General features: G+C 40.8%; 1 protein-coding gene across 1 annotated transcript in view; it reads right to left on the bottom strand.

Annotated features, from left to right (window-relative positions):
* Positions 1–10,385, bottom strand: part of Wdr49 (WD repeat domain 49) — a 174,685-nt gene extending 164,300 nt beyond the window's left edge. The window contains exon 1 of the mRNA XM_040752640.1: positions 10,019–10,385. Within this exon, the coding sequence (XP_040608574.1) occupies positions 10,019–10,207 (189 nt within the window). The 5' untranslated portion in view covers positions 10,208–10,385. The remainder of the gene's footprint in view (positions 1–10,018) is intronic.
* Positions 10,386–21,676: the final 11,291 nt, after the last annotated feature.

Genomic DNA, 21,676 nt, shown 5'->3' with positions numbered 1-21,676 from the left:
GGAAACAAAACTTAAAGAACTCAAACAGGAACTAGGAAGAAAGCTTCACCAACAGAATACAAGAGACAGAATAGCCTCAGGCATTGAGGACACACAGAATAAATGGATACAGTTATCAAAGAAAATGTTAGATACAAAGCATTCCTGACACAAAACATCCAGGAAATCTGGAACACTATGAAAAGACCAAACCTAATAACAATGGGAATAGAAGGAGAAGAATCTCAGCTCGAAAGCCAAGAAACTATTTTCAACAAAATCATAGAAGTAAATTTTCCTGACCCAAGTAATGACACGCCTGTCAAGGTACAAAAAACTTACAGAACACCAACTAGATTGGACCAGAAAAGGAAAGTCCTTGTTACATGATAATCAAAACACTAAATGTACAGAACAAAGAAAGAATATTAAAAGCTACAAGAGAAAAAGATCAAATAACATATAAAGGCAGACTTATTAAAATAACACCTGAGTTCTCAATGGAGACTCTAAAATCCATAGAGACCTAAACAGATGTGCTACAGACTCTAAGAGATCACAGATGCCAGCCCAGACTGTTGTACTCTGCAAAAAAAATCAATCAACACAGATGGAGAACATAAGATATTCCATGATAAATTCAAATTTAAGCAATGTCTATCTACAGAAAGTGCTAATAGGAAAACTCCATATCAAGGAGGTTAATTACACCCTTTGAAATACAGAAAATAATAATCTCATGCCAGCAAAATTAAAAGGAGGGACACACACACACACACACACACACACACACACACACACACACACACACACACAGTCCACAGCACTACCACCAACAAAATTGATTACTGATTCGTATCTCTCAATAGCCATGGTCTCAAATCCCCAATAAAAGTACAGACGAACACAATAGATGTGAAAGCAAGATCCACCCTTCTGCTGCATACAGGAAACATACCTCAACATCAAAGATTGACATTACCTCTGGGTGAAGGGTTGGAAAAAGGTTTTCCAAGCAAATGGACCAAAGAAGAAAGCTGGTATAGTTACTTTAATTTAATCTAACAAAATGGACTTTGAAAATCAATATGGAGGTTCCTTAGAAAGTTGGAATTTGATCTACCTCAAGATCCAGTTAGGTCACTCCTATCCCTGAAAGGAGCTCCATCCTATCACAAGGACACTTGTTCAACCATGTTCCTTCTGGCTTTATTCATAATAGCGAGAAATTGGAAACAAACTCATTTGTTCCTTAATAGAAGAATGGATTTTTAAAAAATGTGATACATTTATATAATAGAATATTACTAGTTGTTTTAAAAATGGCATCATGAAATTTACAGGCAAATGGATGGAACTAGAAGAAACTTATCCCGAATGAGGTAACCCTGAAAGGTAAATATGGTATGGATTCACTTACAAGTAGATATTATTAGTTAGATAAATGATAATCAAGCTATAATCCATGCATCCCACAGATACAGAGAGGTTAAGTAAAAAGTGTCTAGGGGAATCATGGATGTCCCTGGAAGGGGGATTTAGAATACATTTTATCAACTGACTGGGGGCAGGTAGGAAAGGGAACAGGGTTGGGCCCAGGTGCCATGGGAAATGTGGTGGAGGGAGAAAGTATGGGAAGAGACAACTGGAACCGGGAGGCTTTGGAGGGAAGGTGTGGAAACCTAGTGCTGTGGAAACTTCCTAGAATCTATAAAGGTGATCCTAGTGAGTACTCCTAGTAATGGAGGAATGGAGCCTCAATAGGTCATTTCTTGTTGCCAGATGAGGCTGCCAACTGAAGGACTGGGTTGCATTCAATTGAGTTATAGGTCAAAAGAGTGACATGGAAATTCCCCCCAAATCCAGGCCGTTGCTAAGACAAAGGGCTGTCCTCCTCAAATTGACAAATAGGGCCCTATTGCAGAAGGACAATAACCACAGAACCCACCGAACATTGAGAAGTCGAGCTGGTGCCTACATGGAGCCTTCACCAATATGTTATAGTCTCTTTGATGTGGGAAGTTATGCTTCAGGGTTATTGAAAGAGAAATGTGGAAACTAATCCAGCCACAAAGTCTTTGACCTACAATCTGTACTGTGACAAAATATGCTAGGGTTATGGTGGCACAGAACATGTTGGAGTAGACAACCAAAGTCTGATTTGACCTAAGTCCCACTCCATAAGAAGGAACTCACACATGTCACTGCCTGGATGACCAAGAACCAGAGACTAGAGAGCCCAAAGACCTAGGGTGAAACCAAATACTACTGGCCAAAATAAAATCAATGATTACTGGCGATATTCTGCTACACCCAAAGATCATTGCCTTTACCCATCATCATTAGAGAGGCTTCCTCTGGCAGCAGATGGGAACAGATGCAGAAAGACACAGACAGACATTATGCTGAGAAAAGGAGTGTAAACTGGATGTCTCCATCGAACCCCTCCCCTCGGAGCTTAGATAATCCTGTGGGAGAGGAGGCAGAAAGAATGTAAAAGTCAGGCAGGTTGGAAGACACTAGGAGAACATGTTCCTCTGAATCTACTAAGAAAGGTGCCTATGAACTCACAGAGACTGAAGCAGTAAGCACGGGGTTTACATGGGTCTTCACCAGGTCCTCTGCATATGTAGTATAGCTATTAGCCTAGTATTTTTATGAGAGAGAAAGAGTGAGTCTCTGGTTCTTGTACCTGATCTTGGGACTTTTTTTTCTTCTGTTGGGTTTCCCTGTTCAACTTGATGTGATAGTTTTTGCTTCATCTTGTTATGTCTTATTTTGTCATGTTTGGTTGTTTACTCTTTAGAAGCTTTCTTCTTTTTTTCTAATGAGAGATAAGAAATAGAGTATATGTGGAATGGAGAGGGGGTGGGGAAGAACTGGCAGGAATGAAGGGACAGGGCAGGGGGTGTGGAGGGAGCAGGGGGAATGATGAAAAGAATGTATTGGACGCTATCCAAAGTCAGGTTCTAATCTAGCCTGTGAAAATAGGGTCTTCTCAAGGTTGTGCTATTTATAAATGAATAATGGCCTAGAGTTAGCTAGGCAATTAACATCCCATGCAGGATAATAATGAACAACAACAATAATCATATTCTAAGCTATAGTACCAGAATTTGGTGAGCCCTATGGCAGTCCTATATTCAAGTAAATAAAGTAACATCATACTTTGGGTAATGTTCCACTGTCACATTATTTTGTGGATTTGTGACTGACTCCTTGGAAGTATAAATAAGGACTAAATTGAGTGTGTGTGTGTGTGTGTGTGCGTGCGTGCGTGTGTGTGTGTGTGTGTGTGTGTGTGTGTGTGTTGCATGTTGGAGAGTGCTGTGAACTGTCAGGAAAAGAGTCCCCTGAAGTTAAAGGTTGTCTTCCTGTCCTAGGTATGGAATATGGGAAACAGTTCTTATACCAGAACAGAGGAAAATATTTTCTGCCTCTTGGGGGCCCTTAATCAATATGGCCCATAGTATTTAATGCATGGGCAATTTATTGCATTCTCAAGATTTTTTGAGAACCACAAGTAATCCCTTTAGATAAATATCGAAAGAATTAAGGCAAATCAAGATAAAAAGAAAACATGAGGAAGAAGAGACTCGATCAACAACAAACCAACAGGACTTTCCATGGTGATAACATGTTCTATATTTCCTGCAGGCCATTATGACAGGCATTAGCCACATCGGGATACTGAGAGTTTAAACTGTTGTTAGTATTTGTATGGAACTGATGTTTTAATTCCATGGAGTTTTCATTTTATTTAGTTACACAGCTGCATCTAACTTGTATCAACTAGACAATACAGAACTTGTAGGAAAGCTAAGGTAACAATCTGGTGTTGTGAAGATAATTAGGGAACTGTGTCTGCACATGTGGCAATTGGAAGAACCAAGGACAACAGTGGCCCTGGTAGTTCTCAGTAGAGAACATAAACCAATGCCTGGAAAATTACCATTGTTAGAGCCACACCACTGACTAAGGCCACTGAAGTTCCTTTTTTCTGTGTAACAGTTTCATAGAGTGTAAGTCTTTTCTGATACAATGAATGGAGGGAAGGCCTTCAGGATTTGTTCCTCAGCAAGAATGAGGCGGAGCTCTGGGAATACACCATGAAAAATTTAAGGTTTCCTATTTCTAGCTATTACTGAGTGGGTAGTGTCTTACATCACTAGGGGCATACTATCTTTGGTAACAAATGACAAATGTGACATCAAAATTATACAGGCTACCATTCTTTCTTTATAAATTTTCTTCATTTTTGTTGTTTAATTATAATAAAATTTGTCAGTATGGCTGTCTAGCTGAATTGCACAACAAATGAAAGCCTTGTCTCCTTACTCTCTCCTACCTAGCAAGATTCTCTATGGCTTGCCTTCTCTCTTCCGGCCCGAACAGAGAGCAAGGTTAAAGCATTTGTTCACCAAAAGCCTACTTATAGCCTTCCCTGTTCTAAACTTATCTCCCTAAGTCTCTGTTACAAAATGCAGGGAGACACTGGAAAAGATGTGGCCAGGTGAGGTCTCCTCACCAAGTTTGCACAAAGGCCATAGCATTCAAGAAGATCCCTTTCTCCACTCAGGTCAGTGGACATCTCTGTTTCCATGACTTTTTGATGATGACACTATTTACTAACATTGCCTGTAAATTTTAACAAGCCAGACAAAATCACCTAAGAATTCTTCTGCCAATTTCAATTTCAACTGCCAGCTGTAGGAGTGCTACATTTGCTCAGACATTATTACATTGGTGCTGAGGAGGGGACCTACAGAGCTGGCCTGATTTTCTGCTTCCATAAAAAAATGAGTATTTGATTTCACCAAGGGAGCTGGGGGAGGAAGGCTCTAGCCTGCTGCTTTTGTTCAGTAGGTGACAATTGATTGTGGCTACTGAATGAACTCTGTGCCACATAATAGAGTTACATATTAAGCTCTGCCTATTTACCTTCTCACAAGTATCCACTGAGATGCCTTTAGAAAAGAAAAGCTAATAAAAATGTTACAGGTAATTCTTATCTTTTTATTCTCCAATCCTTTCTCCACAGTGATTTCATTGTAGGAGTTTTTTATTTGCTGATTATGCATTGAATCCAAGTTAGAAGAGCACAGAGCCTGTACATTCTCAACTTAATGTGCTTTTTTTATGACTGAAGCCTTTATCCTATTTGAATTGAATTCTTTATAGCAACATCTCAAAAGAAAGTTGTCTTGGACTTGTGGATCCCTGAGACTCACTAGCAAGCTAGCATAGCACCAGACCAATGGGAAACCATAAAAAAAAAGATAATGACTAAGGGATGACAGCCAAAGTTGTCCCTTAGTCTCTACACACAGCCATATACACATGCATATACCTGCCCACATGTTTGACCCTGCATACACTTGAACATGAACACATATAAATATATGCACATATCCAAAGCAAAGGGGAAAAGACTAAAAATTTTGTAGGGCATGGGAAAATGATATAATGCAATAGGTGGGGCAGAACTAAGCCTGGACCAGAATGCATGAGCCAAGGGATGAAGAAAACACAGTTGCTGACAGAAGGAATTCAGAACTCAGTCCAAGGAGCCAGATGTGCTGAATAGACTGTTGCAGCAAACCAAACAGATGATGGAGCAGCCATGAGCAGATGGGACTTCCCAACCCATCCAGGTACACAACAGAGTGGGAGGGAAAAAGTGCTTGGACACCTTGAAACCTGGTCTTGGGCGAAGCTCAACAGACATAAAGCTCATGTTTGGGCCTTTCCAAGAAAATCTCATTTTCCTTGGACTGTAATCTCCAGCTCTCACCATTCTTACAGAGCTAGCAGCCACAGCCACCATTTCTCATACAATTACTGGATTTTGAAAAATCAAAAGAAAATGTACAATATTGTTGATACCATAGTATTATAAATACCCAGAGACTGTGCCGTTTCTCTAAGCATTGCAAGCTCTGCAGAGAACTTGGAATGATGTCATACAGTTCTCGGAATAATCCTAGCTCCACTCCCCCTGGCTGATGTGTGGCCATTTGACATCATCACTTGAAAGAAAATAGAACCATAAGCTCCCTTGTAGTCATTGTACTTTGTTCCAAAGAGGATCAAGACATCAATTAAAACCTTTTGTCTGCAAATAGGAACTCGAAATAAGAGAAAATGATGCCTTTGTACTCTCTGTGAAGATCCGCCACCCGTGTGACTCTCATTTCACAGTATAAGTGAAAAGAATACGGGAAAATTATGGCATCTCATTCAGAAACTTAACTTCCTTTAAGAAGCATGACTCAGGATCAAGACAATTTTAGATGTTTTGTGGTTCAACCTCTACTAATCAAATGTATAACAGCTAATGTTCATTAATAACATTGCCTGTGAGGCAAGCGCTAGTCTTAGCAATTATACCCCACTTACTTATAACAAAACCCCTATTCCTCCTTATTAGAAATAGAGGAAACTAAGGCACAAAGATACTGGTCTACACAGTAACATTGTAAGTGGCAAAACTGTCCTGCAGGTGTGATTTGTGGCTCTCACTGTGACAATTGTAACTCACTTATATCATTGTATGATGGGCATAATGAATCACCATTTGGTTCCTAAATGTTAATGCTACAACTGAATATTATTATGGTATAGAAAATTTCACTTAGAGATTGATGTAAACTGTGCATTGTCCATTCATACATCCTTAACTCTCTCTGTCTCTCTCTCTCTGTCTGTGTGTGTGTGTGTGTGTGTGTTGTCAGGTGCTCATGCACCTGTGTGTCCTTGCACGTGGAGGCCAGAGATCAACATCCAATGTCTTCAACTGCTCTCCACTTTATGTTTAACTAAAGGGTCTCTCCCTGAACCTGAAGCTCACGTATTCAGCTAGAACGTCTAGCAGAGAGCCTTTTTCCACATCCCAGCACTGGTATTACAGATGTGCTTCCCTATGCCCAGCTTTTATACAGATGCCAGGGATCAAACGCATGTCCTCCGGCTTATGGGTCTTCCCAGAGTCTCATTGAAAATTTAAAGACAACATTCCTTTTCTTTTTTCAGCTTCACTTTTAAAGTTTATTTGTGTGTGTGTGTGTGCGTGTGTGTGCGCGCGCACACACACACACACACACACTCGAGTGCATATGTGGCATATACCACAATACACACATGGAGATCAGAAGACAACTTTGTGAAATCGGTTCTCTGTCTGCTTTTCATGAGTTCCAGGGCTCACACTCACGTCTCTGAGGATTCCCAGGCAAGTGCTTTTACCTCTTAAACTGTCTTTCTGGCTCTTGCTTTCCTTGTGAGGCAGGGCTTTCCTCTGTAGCCCACGCTGATGCTGAGGCTGGGCAGCTCTTATGTAAACTTCCCCAGCACCAGGATAAATGGAAGCTGCTTCTGGATGTGATTTTCCCCCCTAGTGCTGGTGACCCAGCCGAGGTCCTTGAACATGCCAGGAGAATGCTCTCCTCCTCAGAGCACTATCTCCAGTCTCTGATGTTCATTTGACCACTGTCTGCTTTGAAGGAGCCAGATCTGAGCTGCTGCCTGATTGCTCTTCTTTCTCAGGTAAGCAGTCTTCACAAAACAAACAAGCAAAACATAATACAAGACAAAGGAATCTGTTTCCACACCCTGTTTCTGAGACCAAGTCTTCCAGGAATGGACTTTGCATGCCAGCTTTTAGGGCGCTGCACTACGGGTATGTGTAGGAGCAAATCCCGCTGTGGCACGTGGACCCACGGCTGAGGCAGTCAGGGTGGGTTCAGCCGAAGCCATCCCATGTGCCACCCTCTCTGTCCCTGACAGTCATTCCTGGCTGCGCTCCTGTCACCAGGAGTGGTTCTATCCTGTCTGCTGAGTGTGCGAAAGATGGGCGGACTTCGTGTCTCTTCCTGAAAGCACATCTGTCATGGATTTCCAGTCTGTGGACGCTTGGAGTTTCATGCTTTCCCTTCCGGGTCCATTCACTCTTGTTCTTTCATCTTATAATTTCACAATAGTCTTGGGTGACTCAGTGTCACACAAACAAGCACCCAAACTTCCACAGACGTTGGGGTTCACTTTGGGTTCACCCAAGACTGATCTGTTTCAAATGCCGCCCGTCCCCAACATTTACTAGCAGTTTCACTGACACGTCTACTTTATAACACCCTAACTGTCATAGACCCCAGCCTTCAAATCCTTTGTGTTGTCAGCATTAGAACAAAACTGCCACATTTCTGTTCATTCTGGAGACAAAGCTGTAATAATCTACTGTTACATTTCATTGGCTGTCCTCACGCTGTCAAAATGTTTGCAGTGACTATCAGAACAGGCCAAATTTATCTGGGGCAGCGGGCATCAGACACACTGGACTCTTCCAGAGAAATGGGATTAGATGACTAGTACATATACAAAGATTAAAAGAATGAAATGCAGTGTGCCCAGTGTTACTAAACATGATAGATTTTCTTACACAGAAACCATTGGCATTTATTTAGGTAGAATCTGCATACTTACACAAAGCAGTGCCAAGCAGATTTTCAAAGTAAATATCTTTTTTAAATTAATTTTATTTTTAATTCTCCCTCTCTGAGTGTGTGTGTGTGTGTGCACCCACACGCGAGTGTGCATGCGCACATGAGTGCACACATGTGTGTATGTGTGTATACAGAGGCCAGGGGCATCAATCTTTCCAGAGCTAGAGTTACAGTAGGGTATAAGCTGCCTGACATGGAGGTGTAGAAAGGACTGTTGAGCCATCTCTGCAGCTACCACATCTGTTGTTACTCTGTGATAACTAAAGGTTAAAATCTGCACCAATAATAGTTCAGTATAATTGCTAGATTTCATGTTTTATTAACTTTGAGACTGAATTCCAAAAACATCATGTCTGCTTCCAATGAACACAGACACTCCAAGCACCCCCGAAAGAGCTTGTGGAGCCCTAAGATCACATGCTTAGCAAGCATAATGAAGCAGAAAGGATAGAGGTTTAAGTCTGTCTAAATTCCCCAGCACAAATGGCACTCTTCCTACCTGCATTTGAAACATAAATTTTATTTTGAAGTATGTTATTCATTATACAGAGTTGCAGGATTGCAAATTAATTAGCTAAGGCAAGGAGGGAGAAATTATTCAGTGTAGTTATCAGGTGGTTTGTTTTCTACATAGAATGAAAACAAAAATGTTAAAATTTGCTTTGCCTAGCAATACTCCAGGAGAGAACAAGAGGCGTGGGAAGTGGGTCCCTTCTCGTAGGGTTGTAGGCCAACATCAGGTTAGAAAGGGATGTGTCACTCAGAGGAAGTCAGAAGTGCACCCACACAAACTGGACACATTCATTTGCATTCTCCTAGTTCTATTTTCTTAACAAGTGCAAGGGCAGCTATTTACTGGGTGTTGATTTAATCATCTGGCTTTTCCCACTCATACAAATACATTTTGCTTCCTGGCAAACTGTATAAATTTCTAAGAAAAATGTGCAAAAATAAATTGTACTTTTTGGTGTTATTTTTGTGTGTGTGTATATCAACTTCAAATTAATTGTTATTATTTGTCCCAAAGAACTGAAAGATAATGCTACAAGCCATGAAGGTAAGCCTGAACCTGGGCATTTCCAAGTCTCTGATTTGACTATTAAATATATTGAGATGTGTGTGTGTGTGTGTACTTATGTGCATGTGTGCACATGACCATCCACATAGATAAACATGTATGCATTCAAGTCTGTGGAAACCACAAACTAATCCCATGCATCATTCTTCGTGGGACATCAACCATATATTTTGAGACGGGCTCCCACTGGGGCTGGCTGACTCACTGACTATGCTAGATGGATGGCCAGTGAGACCCAGAGAACTTCCCCAGCACTGGGATTACGAGTGAGCACCTGTACACCCAGCTTTTCACATGGGTGCCAGGGATCAAACTCAGGTCTTCATACATATGTGACTGATTCTTTGTTCACTGAGCTATCTCTCAGGCATGCTAGTAAGTATTTTTAAACAAGATTGTGTTTTTCATGTTATTATCCCTTGTGAACGGCCCAGACTCTGTGGTCCATCAGTTTAGCACATACCTCAAAGACCTGTTGTATCTTCACAAAATCCTCCACACAGAGCTGGTTTTCAAGGAAGCCCTTGCCATAGTCTTCACTCACAGTAACACCATCTCTTTTCTCAAGGAATATTGCCTGTGGCTGTGGCCCCATGTTTAATCCAAGGGCAGCATCAGGGTAACTCCTAATAACTTCACCCTTTCTCAGCATCCTTCAACTCTCTCTGTGTTTGTTTCTTTGGTTGCTGCTGGTTCCTTTAATAGGTACCTTTGAAAAGGAACCCAACTTAGAAGAGAATTTAAAATGAAAATTGCAACTCTATAATTAGGAGGCAAAATGTTTGAATAAAAATCTTTTGTCCCCCACCCAATAACGTTCTTGACTTCGAAGGCCACCTTCCAGCAAATGTGGAGATGTTTGTTTCCTCTTCCTTGGTGCTTTTGTGTGTTTCCTGGCAACCAACTGTGAGCCAGCTGACTTTCCTTTCCCTCCCTGAGCCTGACCAATGACTGAACTGAAGGTTTGAATGTTTAATGTAATTTTTAAGTTATGCTTTAGAAAAATAGTTCACCTTACTCATTTTTAATTAAGTTTGCCCTCTATTATTCAAAGGCAACTTTGAAAAATATATTTTCTATGAATCATGGCTATATGATTTGCCAAAGAAGAGGGCCTAACATTAAAAACTTTATACTTTCCACTCACAAAATATCTTATTTTTCATTTAATAAAGGTCTGCTCCTTGTTTTCCCTTTGGCAAAATTATCATGTACATATTTTAAGAATAACACAAAAAAAGGTTTCAATTCATTAAAACTGAAAGGGAAAGTGAAACGAATATCATTACCTGAAAAACAATGATGACTTTACTACACTGCTACATCTATCTCTGCCATCCCCAGTTCAGCTAATAAACATGTTAAGGGGGGGGCAGTAGGTGGTGGTCGTTTTGTTGTTGCTGCTGTGTTTTTATTTCCTTGGTGCTTTTGCTGTTATTTGTGATTTTGTTTTGTGTGGTGGTAGTTGTCATGTTTCATTTTCCAGAAACTACACTTGGGAATTTCCATTCCTTCCTTTAGATAGAATCCATACAACTTTATGAAGCACACAGTACCATTACTCCCCATTTTATGAGTGATGCGACAACACGGAAAAGCTAGTAAGATGTGGACCACAGCAGAGTGGCTCCGAAGCATCAACCCTTGTGTTTCAGATGGCTGTTTTCCATGTTATTTTCATCTTCTTGAAATGAATACCAAGCAGGGTGGTTTCCTTGAGGTCTGGTCCAGCTCTGAGCATCTATGAGATCCACAGTGCAAGTCTTTCCCAGAGCACAGAGGAAGTTTTCTGCAAGCATCCTATGCCAGCTTACACACCCCCACACGCACACATACACAATTTCACTCATGCATCCATCCACCCATTCATATACCTCTTGTGGTTTCAAATCCATAACAGCTATTTGGACCTGGTGCCCTATTTTGTGAGGCTTACAAGTTTAGAGGAGGGACTAAATGTCTAGTTTGTCTTTCAAGTGAAATCTCACCTCTTGCTGTTTACAGTGCTGTGTTCAGAAACACTCTGGAGTCATAGGTGTAGAGGAAAGGATGGCACTATAGATTATGATGTATCACAGATGCAGAAGAGCAGATGTGTCTTTTCTTCGTGTGTTTGTGCATGCTCATGTTTGTGTGGGCACACATGTATGTGTGCACATGTGTGAGCAAAGGCCTATCCCATATCCTATATCAACTGCCTTCAATCTATTTTTTTTTCTTTTCTTTTTATGAAGATGGAGTCTCTCCCTGGCTTGGTCTTCTGAAATAGGGTCATCTAGCTGACCAGCAAAACCTAGGGATCCTCAGACCAAAAGCTGCAGGATCTCCACAACATAGAGAGCCGTTAGGATGTCCAGGAAGAGTCTTAGTGGGGGGTCTAGTATTGAACACGTAGAGGAGGCAAGGGGCCTCAAACCAGACCAATGACTCTTCGCAATGAGTGCTTGCAAGTAGCGATGCATGGACCAAGGAGTATACGGTGTGACTTGTTGCATCGCAATGCAGCTTCCATGGGGAGATTTTTAACTTCTTCCCTTTTCTTTTCTTTTTTTTTAAATTTTATTTTCTTCATTTTTTTCTCTTGAATTTTGTTTTATTGGGGGGTGTGCAGGAGCAGAGAGCAGATGTGAGGGGATGCGACATGAATGGAATCAAGGTACATGATGTAAAAACCACATAGAATAATAAAATTTTGTTAATAAAATATCTTTAAAGACTTTTAAAGGGGTCTTCCTGTTTCCTGTCTCCATCTATCCGGTGCTGGGATGATAAGCTCATGTATGCTGCTAAGTTATATCACATGGGAACAGATTTTGTCTTCCTACCATTTTATTGGGTAAATTAATAATGGTTTGTATCAGCTAGATCACTCCCATGTGTGTTTGTAAAATATTTTATAGTGGTATTCTACACAGTTGGGCTTTGTTCTGTAACAGATACTAATGAGGGAAGGAAGAGGAAATAGCTACACCAGAAGAGGCAGGTACCCCACTGGCTGATAATGCAAAATTCCCTAATTATTCTAAGACCCATTAAGCTGCCTGGCCTACTTAGCTTCCATAAAGATGTATCTCTAAATGTTTTCATTAGTAAGACAAGGATGTGTAATGAGAAACTAACTAATTGGGCTAGGAATTAATCAATTCACACAGTTGTCTTTATGGAAAATTGTGGCAGCAGAAATCATTTTTGATAGTAAAGTCTTAAATGGCTCTAATGTTAATTATGGTCATATGGGTAATTTTCAGGTTACATTTCCATAGTCCTATAAAATCCATAACCAAGCTCTTGACTGCTGAGCTTGACCTTCTTTGCCATTTTCTGTGAATCAATTACAATTCTATAAGGAAAATCAGGATGAAGTCTATGTGCCCAGTGTTGATATTTTAGCTAAGGCAAAGGACTTATAAATTAATAATGGCTCACTTCCCCTGCAGGGATAGGCCAATCTCCATCAGCACAGTAAAGCATCTGCTAACCAAGGGCCAAATGGGCTGACACACCCACCAGCCCTTGATTCCTTTGAAATCCCGGGACTGAATGACTGTTTCCACTAGCAGACACCCTTTCTGTGACTTTATCCCTTACAGTCCAGTTCATACTCAAATGCCTTTACTATTTCCCTCCTGTTTTTACTCTGCAGTGAGGTGAATTTTCATTCCTTTATTTTTCTTTGCAATTTGCTGCCTTTCCTGTTTGGGCTTGAGTTACAGGTAACTTGGTTTACTGTCACCTAGAATTGTCTTCCATCTCCTCATTGGAAATTTTCCCAAGTCAAGGCCACTGCTTCTCTGAGCCACTGTCTTCTTACCTCTGGAATCTATGGCTTCCCAACATGACCCCACTGACCAAACAGCTAAAAATAACTTCCTCCCAGAGCCCATGGTTGAACAGAAGGTTAATTTCAGCATATTTTTAGCCCTTGAGTAAATATTAGTTTCTTCACTCCTTTGTTCCCTGTCTTCCAGCTACAAATTAATTGCTCTATTTATTCTGCAAACACAGCATTTTGTTTTAGCTTTATACTTTAGCCATAAGAGCATTTGGTTTCTTTTTTCTATATCTTAACATAGCTGTCTGTGTTGCTCTTTTCTTCTATGACAACACCTTGAGAACAAGTCTTTACCGCAGGAATGCCTGTGACCTTCCATTGCCCTGCAAAATGCAGTGATGTGTGCTAACTCTTTGAACAGCATGAGCAAAAGCAAAATTAGCTATGAGTTACTAATCAGCAAGGGGCCCTGCATACAGAAAGCACCGAGTGGGAAAAAGTGGCGTAATTTGATCAAAAGACAAACAACATTTGACACTCTGTCCTTTCGATGGTTGGTCTTGACTGCGCGTGAATTCTGTCCCCTTGACAGAATTTAGAAGCACCTTAAACACACCTCTGGAAGGATTTGCAGGACGTTCTCAGAAAGGCTTTGTTGAGGGGTAAGCCTGATGATACTGCAAGATCCTTAACGTTTGCTCTTTTTCCTATCCCAGCCCATATAACCTCAAATCGCGTACCATACTAGGATCAGAGAAGTGATGCTAAGCACATTACGTAGATCATTCAGTTCTCTTATGAGTCCTATGCTGTGCGCAGCATAACTGCCACCAGATTTTAGTGAAGAAACAGAGGCATACGAGAATAAGAGTCGTGTAACAAAGAAACACCCGGGCTGGATGGGATCCAAAACTATACATGCCCATGCGCTTCCTCCTATAAATGCCCAGAAAGACCAACCTGCCAAAAGCTACAGCAAATTCCTTTCCAGTTTAGGAGCTAAGATGTACAAGGTCACGTAAAAGTAGCTGCTGAGCAATAAAGGGGAAGGTGCTTAGAATTCGGCTCCTGCTCAAGTCTTGGTTCTTATTTTCAGTCCTATAATCACAGGCAGGTTGAATAAAATGAAGATGATAATACTGTTTAGCATATAGAATTTCTTTCTAGGCTTAAATGGTAAACTACAGTGAAAGCTGAAATGTATGTTGTAAAGATACCATGTGCATGAGTTAGTAACAGCAAAGAAAAGGCGTGATTCCTGAAGTCTTGAGGAGAGGCGGTAGGATTTTGCAGAGGACTGGAACATTGCAATTGCAAGCTAGAATCGAGCAAATTTATCCACATCAGGGCATGTCGTGTCTACACTGAGATTCTGTAAGCGTTTTCATTGCTTTTAGGAAGGTCTAACATCTAAAGCTGTCCTACAGAGCAATGCCATATCTGTATTTCAAGATCAGCCATGAAAGGTAATGATGAGAGGTATGGGAGTGAAAGGAACTATCATTCTATAAAATCATTTTCATTTTTAGCATTAGGCAGATCCAATGGCCATTGCAGCAGTCTTTACTGAGATCTGGTCTGCTTGATACTCTGAATACTTTTTAAAAACTGATTTACTCTTTGGCAATTTTATTTTTTTTAACTTTTTATTTAAACTAGTAACAAGCTTGTTTTATATGTCAATCTCAGTTCCCTCTCCCTCCCCTCCTCCCCTGACCCCCACCAACCCCCTATCCTGTCCCCTTTCTGCTCCCCAGGGAGGGTAAGACCTTCCATGGGGGATCTTCAAAGTCTGTCACATCATTTGGAGCAGGGCCTAGGCCCTCCCCCATGTGTCTAGACTATGAAAGCATTCTTTGATGTGGAGTGGGCTCCCGAAGTCCACTCGTACACCAGGGATAAGTTTGGAAACTTTATACATTTCTATAAAGCAATCTTGTAACATCCATCCCTCTAGTCTCTTTTATCCTCCTCCTACCCCACCAAGCGCCAGCCATCCTCTAGACAAGAACCCTCCCCATTTTCAGGTCTTTTCATTTTTATTTTTTATTTTGCTTTTGATCTGTAGGCTGTTGGAATTCACCAGGCTCTCTCACACGGTTTTGTGTGAAACCACCGACTAGAGCACAAGCAACTAACCAGTAGTTACAGCACTGAAGACAATGATTTTCCTCTTCTGCAGCATCCCTGGACTGCCATTAGCCTCCCTAACTGGGATGTAACCCCATAAGCATCACTACCATCAATAAATGTTTACTGGCTCAGTCTTATACAAGGTCTAGGCAGGCAACCACAGTTGCTGGAAGGTATTGAGCACCCTGGTCATCCCATGCCCATAACACAGTGTTTCATATACCTCTCCCCTCCATTTGGCCCTTATATTCTTTTTGCCCTGTCTAAATTTTTTAAATAACAAGATATTTAGTGTACTTTAGCTATAGCCAGATAGAGTGTGACCCTGTTAGACTCCTAGAATGCACAAATCACCCAAGTCTGACAGTTTTTTCGTATTTATAATTATAAACTTTACTCTATAGTGAAAGTGGATTTTAGCTCCACATGGACTCACTAAATGGAGTAGACTCAAGTGAAAACAAACAAGCATAAAAATGATATATGATACAGACAGAGACAGATAAATATAAACACACACCATACACAAGTGTGCATACACACACACAAACAGAAAGATTATTTACTGAATGAAAATTCTCATATAAAAATGTTCCAGGAAGAGCAGTAGACTACCATTAAATATGTCATTTAAATCCGTTTTATAGTCTTTTGTTTTATGTCCTTTGTTTGATGTTTTTCTCTCCCTCTCCTCTTACTATTAAGGAAAAGAAAGAAAATCACATCAGTTCACACTCATGTGAAAAAAAAGTTGCCATTTCACCTTTGTTTGTGGCAAGACATTCTATGTAAGAAAGAAAATAAAAAGAAAGGCAATAAAATGGAATTTAAAACTTGTAAAATTCAAAGTTTTGAAGCACACTGCTCTTTAAAAGATTGAAAGCTCTGGTCCCAGGAGGGAAAATCACCACAATAAATACTTATTCCAGAACATGGTGCCCCTGAACACAATGCTTCTAATTAAATGCCCAGAAGACCAGGGCTCTATTTCTTCACAGCAGGGACAGCAATTGTAAAATTAATGTTGGAAACCCACCTGAAACCAAATTGTTATGAGTACCCAGAGAAGCCATCCTTGGAAAGGTGGATGGTGCTTTACAATAACTGCCTCAGCCAAACGCTGCCACAGAAAAGGCATCTCAGCTACTCAATGCATTCTAGTTTTCTACTTGTCAAGATAAATTCTTCCTATGGTCTAAAGAAATATGAGATTCTTTGGGGGAAGCCTTAAATATACACTCTGGAATTAGGTAGGGAGACATACATGTTCAGAGCCAAAGACAGGAGTGCTAATGGTATTTTCATCTCTACTGCAGGTGGAGGGGGAAGTTAGTACTGCAGTAAGCTCATCCATCTATTGAGGAAATTTAGCATGGGAGATAAGTGCCTTAAAGACTACCAAGCAGGGTGTTAAATTTAGGAAAGTAAGACAATTCTTTAAGTGAGGAAGGCATAGATCTGACAGTAACCAACTGCAGGGCTGTAAGGGAATCACAGTGTTTCTGGCTTCAGCATCTTATTTAAAATAAACAAATGAAATCACAGGATCACTAAGGTTCCTGCATACTTACGTTATAAGTCATGGAGGAGCAAACGCAAGAATGTAACGGGCTCAGATAAGAAAAGCTGCTGTGTTCTATGTAATGCCATTGCATGAACCCCTGAACTATAAAGAAAGCATAACTACACAATGCCAGGACTTTTCAAAGATAGTGGATGAGGTCATAGCATAGACCAAACATGGGTCTTTCACTCAAGCATCTGTTATATCAGCCACACTCAGCCAGCCCTGCAGTACCTAGGACAGAACCAAACATGACTGACAAAAAAAGTCAGTGAAACTATTTCTAATGATATTCTGCTATACTAATAGATATTTATATCTAACCCAGTTTCTCTTCCCCCTCTTCTCCAACTTCCTTTCCCAGCCTCGCCCTGCCTCCCTCCGATCCACTCCTCCTCTGTTTCTGTTTAGAAAGATTTAGGCCTTTCCATTGGTGTCAACAGAGCTTGACAAATCAAGTTGAGGTAGGATAAGCTCCTCCCCTTCTCTTAAGGCTGGGGAAGGCACCCAGTAGTAGGAATGTGTTGGGAGCCAGGAAAAGTGATAGGGACAGGCCCTGCTTCCATCACAAGGAGTCACACAAGTAGAACATGCTACATAGCTGTGTCGCACAAGTAGAACATGCTACATAGCTGTGTTGCACAAGTAGAACATGCTACATAGCTGTCACATATATGTAGAAGGCCATGTTGTCTTCATAGCTGCCAGTCTTGAGTCTGTGAGCTCCTATTAGCACAGGTAGTTGTTTTTGTGGGTTCCCTCGAGATGACCTTGCCCCCTGTCTCACACAATTCTTCCTTCCTTTCTTCAACAGGATTCCTCTAACTTGGCCCCGTGCTTGGCTGTGGATTTCAGTGTCTGTTTCCACCATCAGTCTTTGGAAGAAGGAAGTCTCTCTGATGACAATTGGCATAGTTACCAATCTGATTAAAGGGGATGGTCAGTTCAGGCTCCTGTCCACTATTGCTAGGAATCTACTCTGGGGTCATCCTTGTGGATTCTTGGGAGTTTCCCTTTCACCAGGTTTCAATGTGATCCTATTAAGACATCTCTTTCATTATTCTCCCTTGCCATTTACCCACCCAATTCAATCCCTCATGTTTCTAGCTCACTAGCCCCAAGTAGACCCAGGAGATCTCTTCTATTTAGCCTTCCCAGGGAAATCCATCTGACCCTATTGCCCTTTGGATCCTCGTTACCTAGCGTCTCCTAGGCTGTGTATTAGGCATAGTTATCATTTACTTTACAGTTAATATCCACTTAGGAGTGAGTACATACCATGTTTGTCTTTCTGGGTCTCGGTTACCTCACTTAGGACGACTTTCTTTCTAGTTCCATCCATTTGCCTTTAAATTTCATGATGGCATTGTTTTTAACAGTAGAGTAATATTCCATTTTATAAATGTACCACATCTTCTTTATCTGTTCATTGGCTGAGTAGCATCTAAGTGGTTTCCAAGTTCTGACTATTACAAATAATACTGCTATAAACATAGTTGAGAAAATCCTTGTGGTATAATTGAGCATCCTTTGGGTATAGATTTGAGATAGATTTGAGTTTCAAGTGTCTGAGAAATCTCCATATTGATTTCCAAAATGGCTGTACAAGTGGCACTCCCACCAACAGTGGAGTTTTCTCTTATTCCACATCCTCTCCAGCATAAGTTGTCATTAGTGTTTATGATCTTAGACATTTTGACTGGTGTAAAATGGAATCTCAGAAATATTTTGATTTGAATTTCTCTGACAGCTAAGGATGTTGAACATTTCTTTCAATATTTCTGGGTCATTTGAGACTCCCTGTTGAGAATACTGTTTAGATCTGTATCCCACTTTTAACTGAATTATTTGTTTTGCTAATGTGTAGTTTCTTGGGTTCTTTCTATATTTTGTGAATCAGTCTCTGTCAGAAGTGGGGTTGAAGATCTTTTCCCACCCTGAAGGCTGCCCCTTTGCCCTTGTGATGGTTGACCTTTGCCTTACAGGGGCTTTTCAATTTCATGAGGTCCCATTTATTGCTGATGCTAGTGACTGTGTTATCAGTGTTTTGTTCGGGAGGTTGTCTCCTGCGCCAAAGTATTCAAGGGTCATTCCCATTTTGTCTTCTATCAGGTTCAGTGTAATTTGATTTTCATTGATGTCTTTGATCCACTTGGACTTGAGTTTTGTTCGAGACAATAGATATTTGATCTATTTTCTTCTACATGCCACATCCAGTTATGCCAGCACCATTTATTAAAGATGCTCTCTTTTTTCATTGTATAATTTTGGCTTCATTGTCAAAAATCAAGCATCCATAGGTGCTTTATATCAGATTTATATCAGTGTCTTCCATTGATCAACCTGTCTGTTTTTATGGCAATACCATGATATCAGAAAATCTTTAGACTTTAGCCATTGGGAGAGTTCCATGAAGACGTCCTGTCCTTAAATCCTGGTTCTTAGATAACACAGGCTGGGAGACATAACACTGATTAAGTTTGGCAATTGTAGAAACCCAATTTCTAGATTTATAAAAAGATATCCCACTGGCTGGTGCTACAGATTGAGAAATCCTGGTACCTAAGATTTCCCAGGAGCTATAGTATGTGTTATAGTGAGGCACTAGGGATCCATGACGTCCTAGACCCTCATAGTATCTGTAACACTAGAAGGTGCTAACTTCTGCTGTTACACCACCTGTCTGCTGGCAATGTTCTCTGATGCCAGATGTCAAGGGCTACACAAACTGCCAGCAACAAGCAAGCAGCTTCTTGCCTACCCACAGTTTTTATCCAGGTAGAGTTAGAGGACACCTGTTAACTTATTCGTGGCAGGACCTCTTCAGATTCTTGCTGAAAAGTCTAAACTGGGTAATTCTAAGAATTGTTCTGTGGTTGGACAGGCACCAAAGAAACACATGGTTAAAAGTAGCAAAGCACACACGGGAGCCAGTGTTAAGAGGAAGTAGAAACCACAAGTAGGGATGAGGTAAAACATGTCTGTCGGAGGGCAAGTTGTTGGTTGAAATTGAAAAACTGAAACACACACACACACACACACACACACACACCAGCTCAAATGCTGCTCTAGTTACATTTAGAAAAAATTCAGTTGACTTAAACCCATCCCGAAGCCTTCCCCAGGTTTAAAGAACGGTATCCAAGTTCCAATGTGAATCTGCTTTACTGTTGTAGGCTTTTACTTTTCTTAATTTTTCTTTCTCTCTTATCCTCCCATCTACTTTGGTTTTACTCACAGTTTCACCTTTTAATCACAGGGAACTATAAAAATCCTCATTAGTTGGCCATGTGTGTAACCTGTGCTTTATAAGCAAACAGCTGACCTGCAAGATGCTGTGTTCAGGGGCTCCTGAGAGCACTGACATCTAGGTGCTCAGATGATATTTCCTGATGCTATATTTCCCCAATACTTTCGCTTCCTCCAAAGTATGCTTTCTCATCCATCTTCTGTTTGGTTTTACTTTCAGATTTACCACTGAAATGCAGAAGGAGGGAACCCATCCCTACACATGGGCACCTGTGTTCTCTCTGATATCTCACATACTTATGAGCTACAGGACTTCTGCAGCCAATCAGCATGTCCAGTAGAATGGGAGACAACTGCTTCCTCAGAATTTAGAAAAGAATTCTCTCCAACATTCTGCCTATAACTAAACAGAAAATAAGAAATCAGAGAGAGAGAGAGAGACAGAGAGAGACAGAGAGAGACAGAGAGAGAGACAGAGAGACAGAGAGAGAAAGAGAGAGAGATAGAGAGATAGGAAAGGAAAGGAAAGGAAAGGAAAGGAAAGGAAAGGAAAGGAAAGGAAAGGAAAGGAAAGGAAAGGAAGAAAAGTAGCCCATACTTGATGCTTCTCATGGGTTTAAAATACAAAACACAGAGAAATACAGGAAAATTTTGACAGTCACAACTTTACTATGAAAGATGGACAGGATGATGGTCAGTATTTTCATAATTGTTTGTATTGGTTAGGAAAGTATTAGGTTTTAGGGGAAACACTTGGTAATGCTTAAGTAAGTGGAGCATTTTCCGCCTTTCTTTCACACTGAATAAAACCACAGCCCCTCTATGTTCCCAGCATCTTCCAGGCATGTTTATTCCCATTAGTCAGAATTGTGTCATGTGGCCATTTCTACCTATAAGGGAATCTGGGAAAGTAGTTTGTCTTTCCTTATTGTAGATACAATGAGCTGCACAAAATATGAGTTCCTATTAGCAGCTTGGAGAGTGAAAAAAAAGAAATGTCAGGTAGGGAACTCAAACTGTTCTCAAAGCATCAAGTGGAAAAAGCTAACATTTGAATCAAGAGCCTTTCTTCAAACTTCAGAAATGCGTAGACATCTGAGAGTCTATAAAATCTCTGTGTCCGCATTAACTCTAAGGATGCTGAAGGAGATTAAGTGTTCTGGACATATGAAAATGAGATTCGGTTAGAGGGCAGAAGGAGGTCAAGCACCTGTGCTCCGCTGTTGCCATGTTTATGGGGAAGAGAATAACTAGTGTTAATACAATGTAGACTGTGCTGAAGGATAGACTAGACAGAGAGTGACCACAAAGTCAAGGACACCTGAGCAAGGGCAGAAGGCACTCCGAGTATCCCATGTACGAAATTCATATCCAGGGGTGCAACTCTGAGATGCAGTGCTCGT

The sequence above is a fragment of the Mesocricetus auratus genome, unplaced genomic scaffold (assembly GCF_017639785.1).
Source record: "Mesocricetus auratus isolate SY011 unplaced genomic scaffold, BCM_Maur_2.0 Super-Scaffold_100009, whole genome shotgun sequence".
In the NCBI taxonomy this organism is placed as follows: domain Eukaryota; kingdom Metazoa; phylum Chordata; class Mammalia; order Rodentia; family Cricetidae; genus Mesocricetus; species Mesocricetus auratus.
This window is presented reverse-complemented; position numbering and strand designations above follow the sequence as displayed.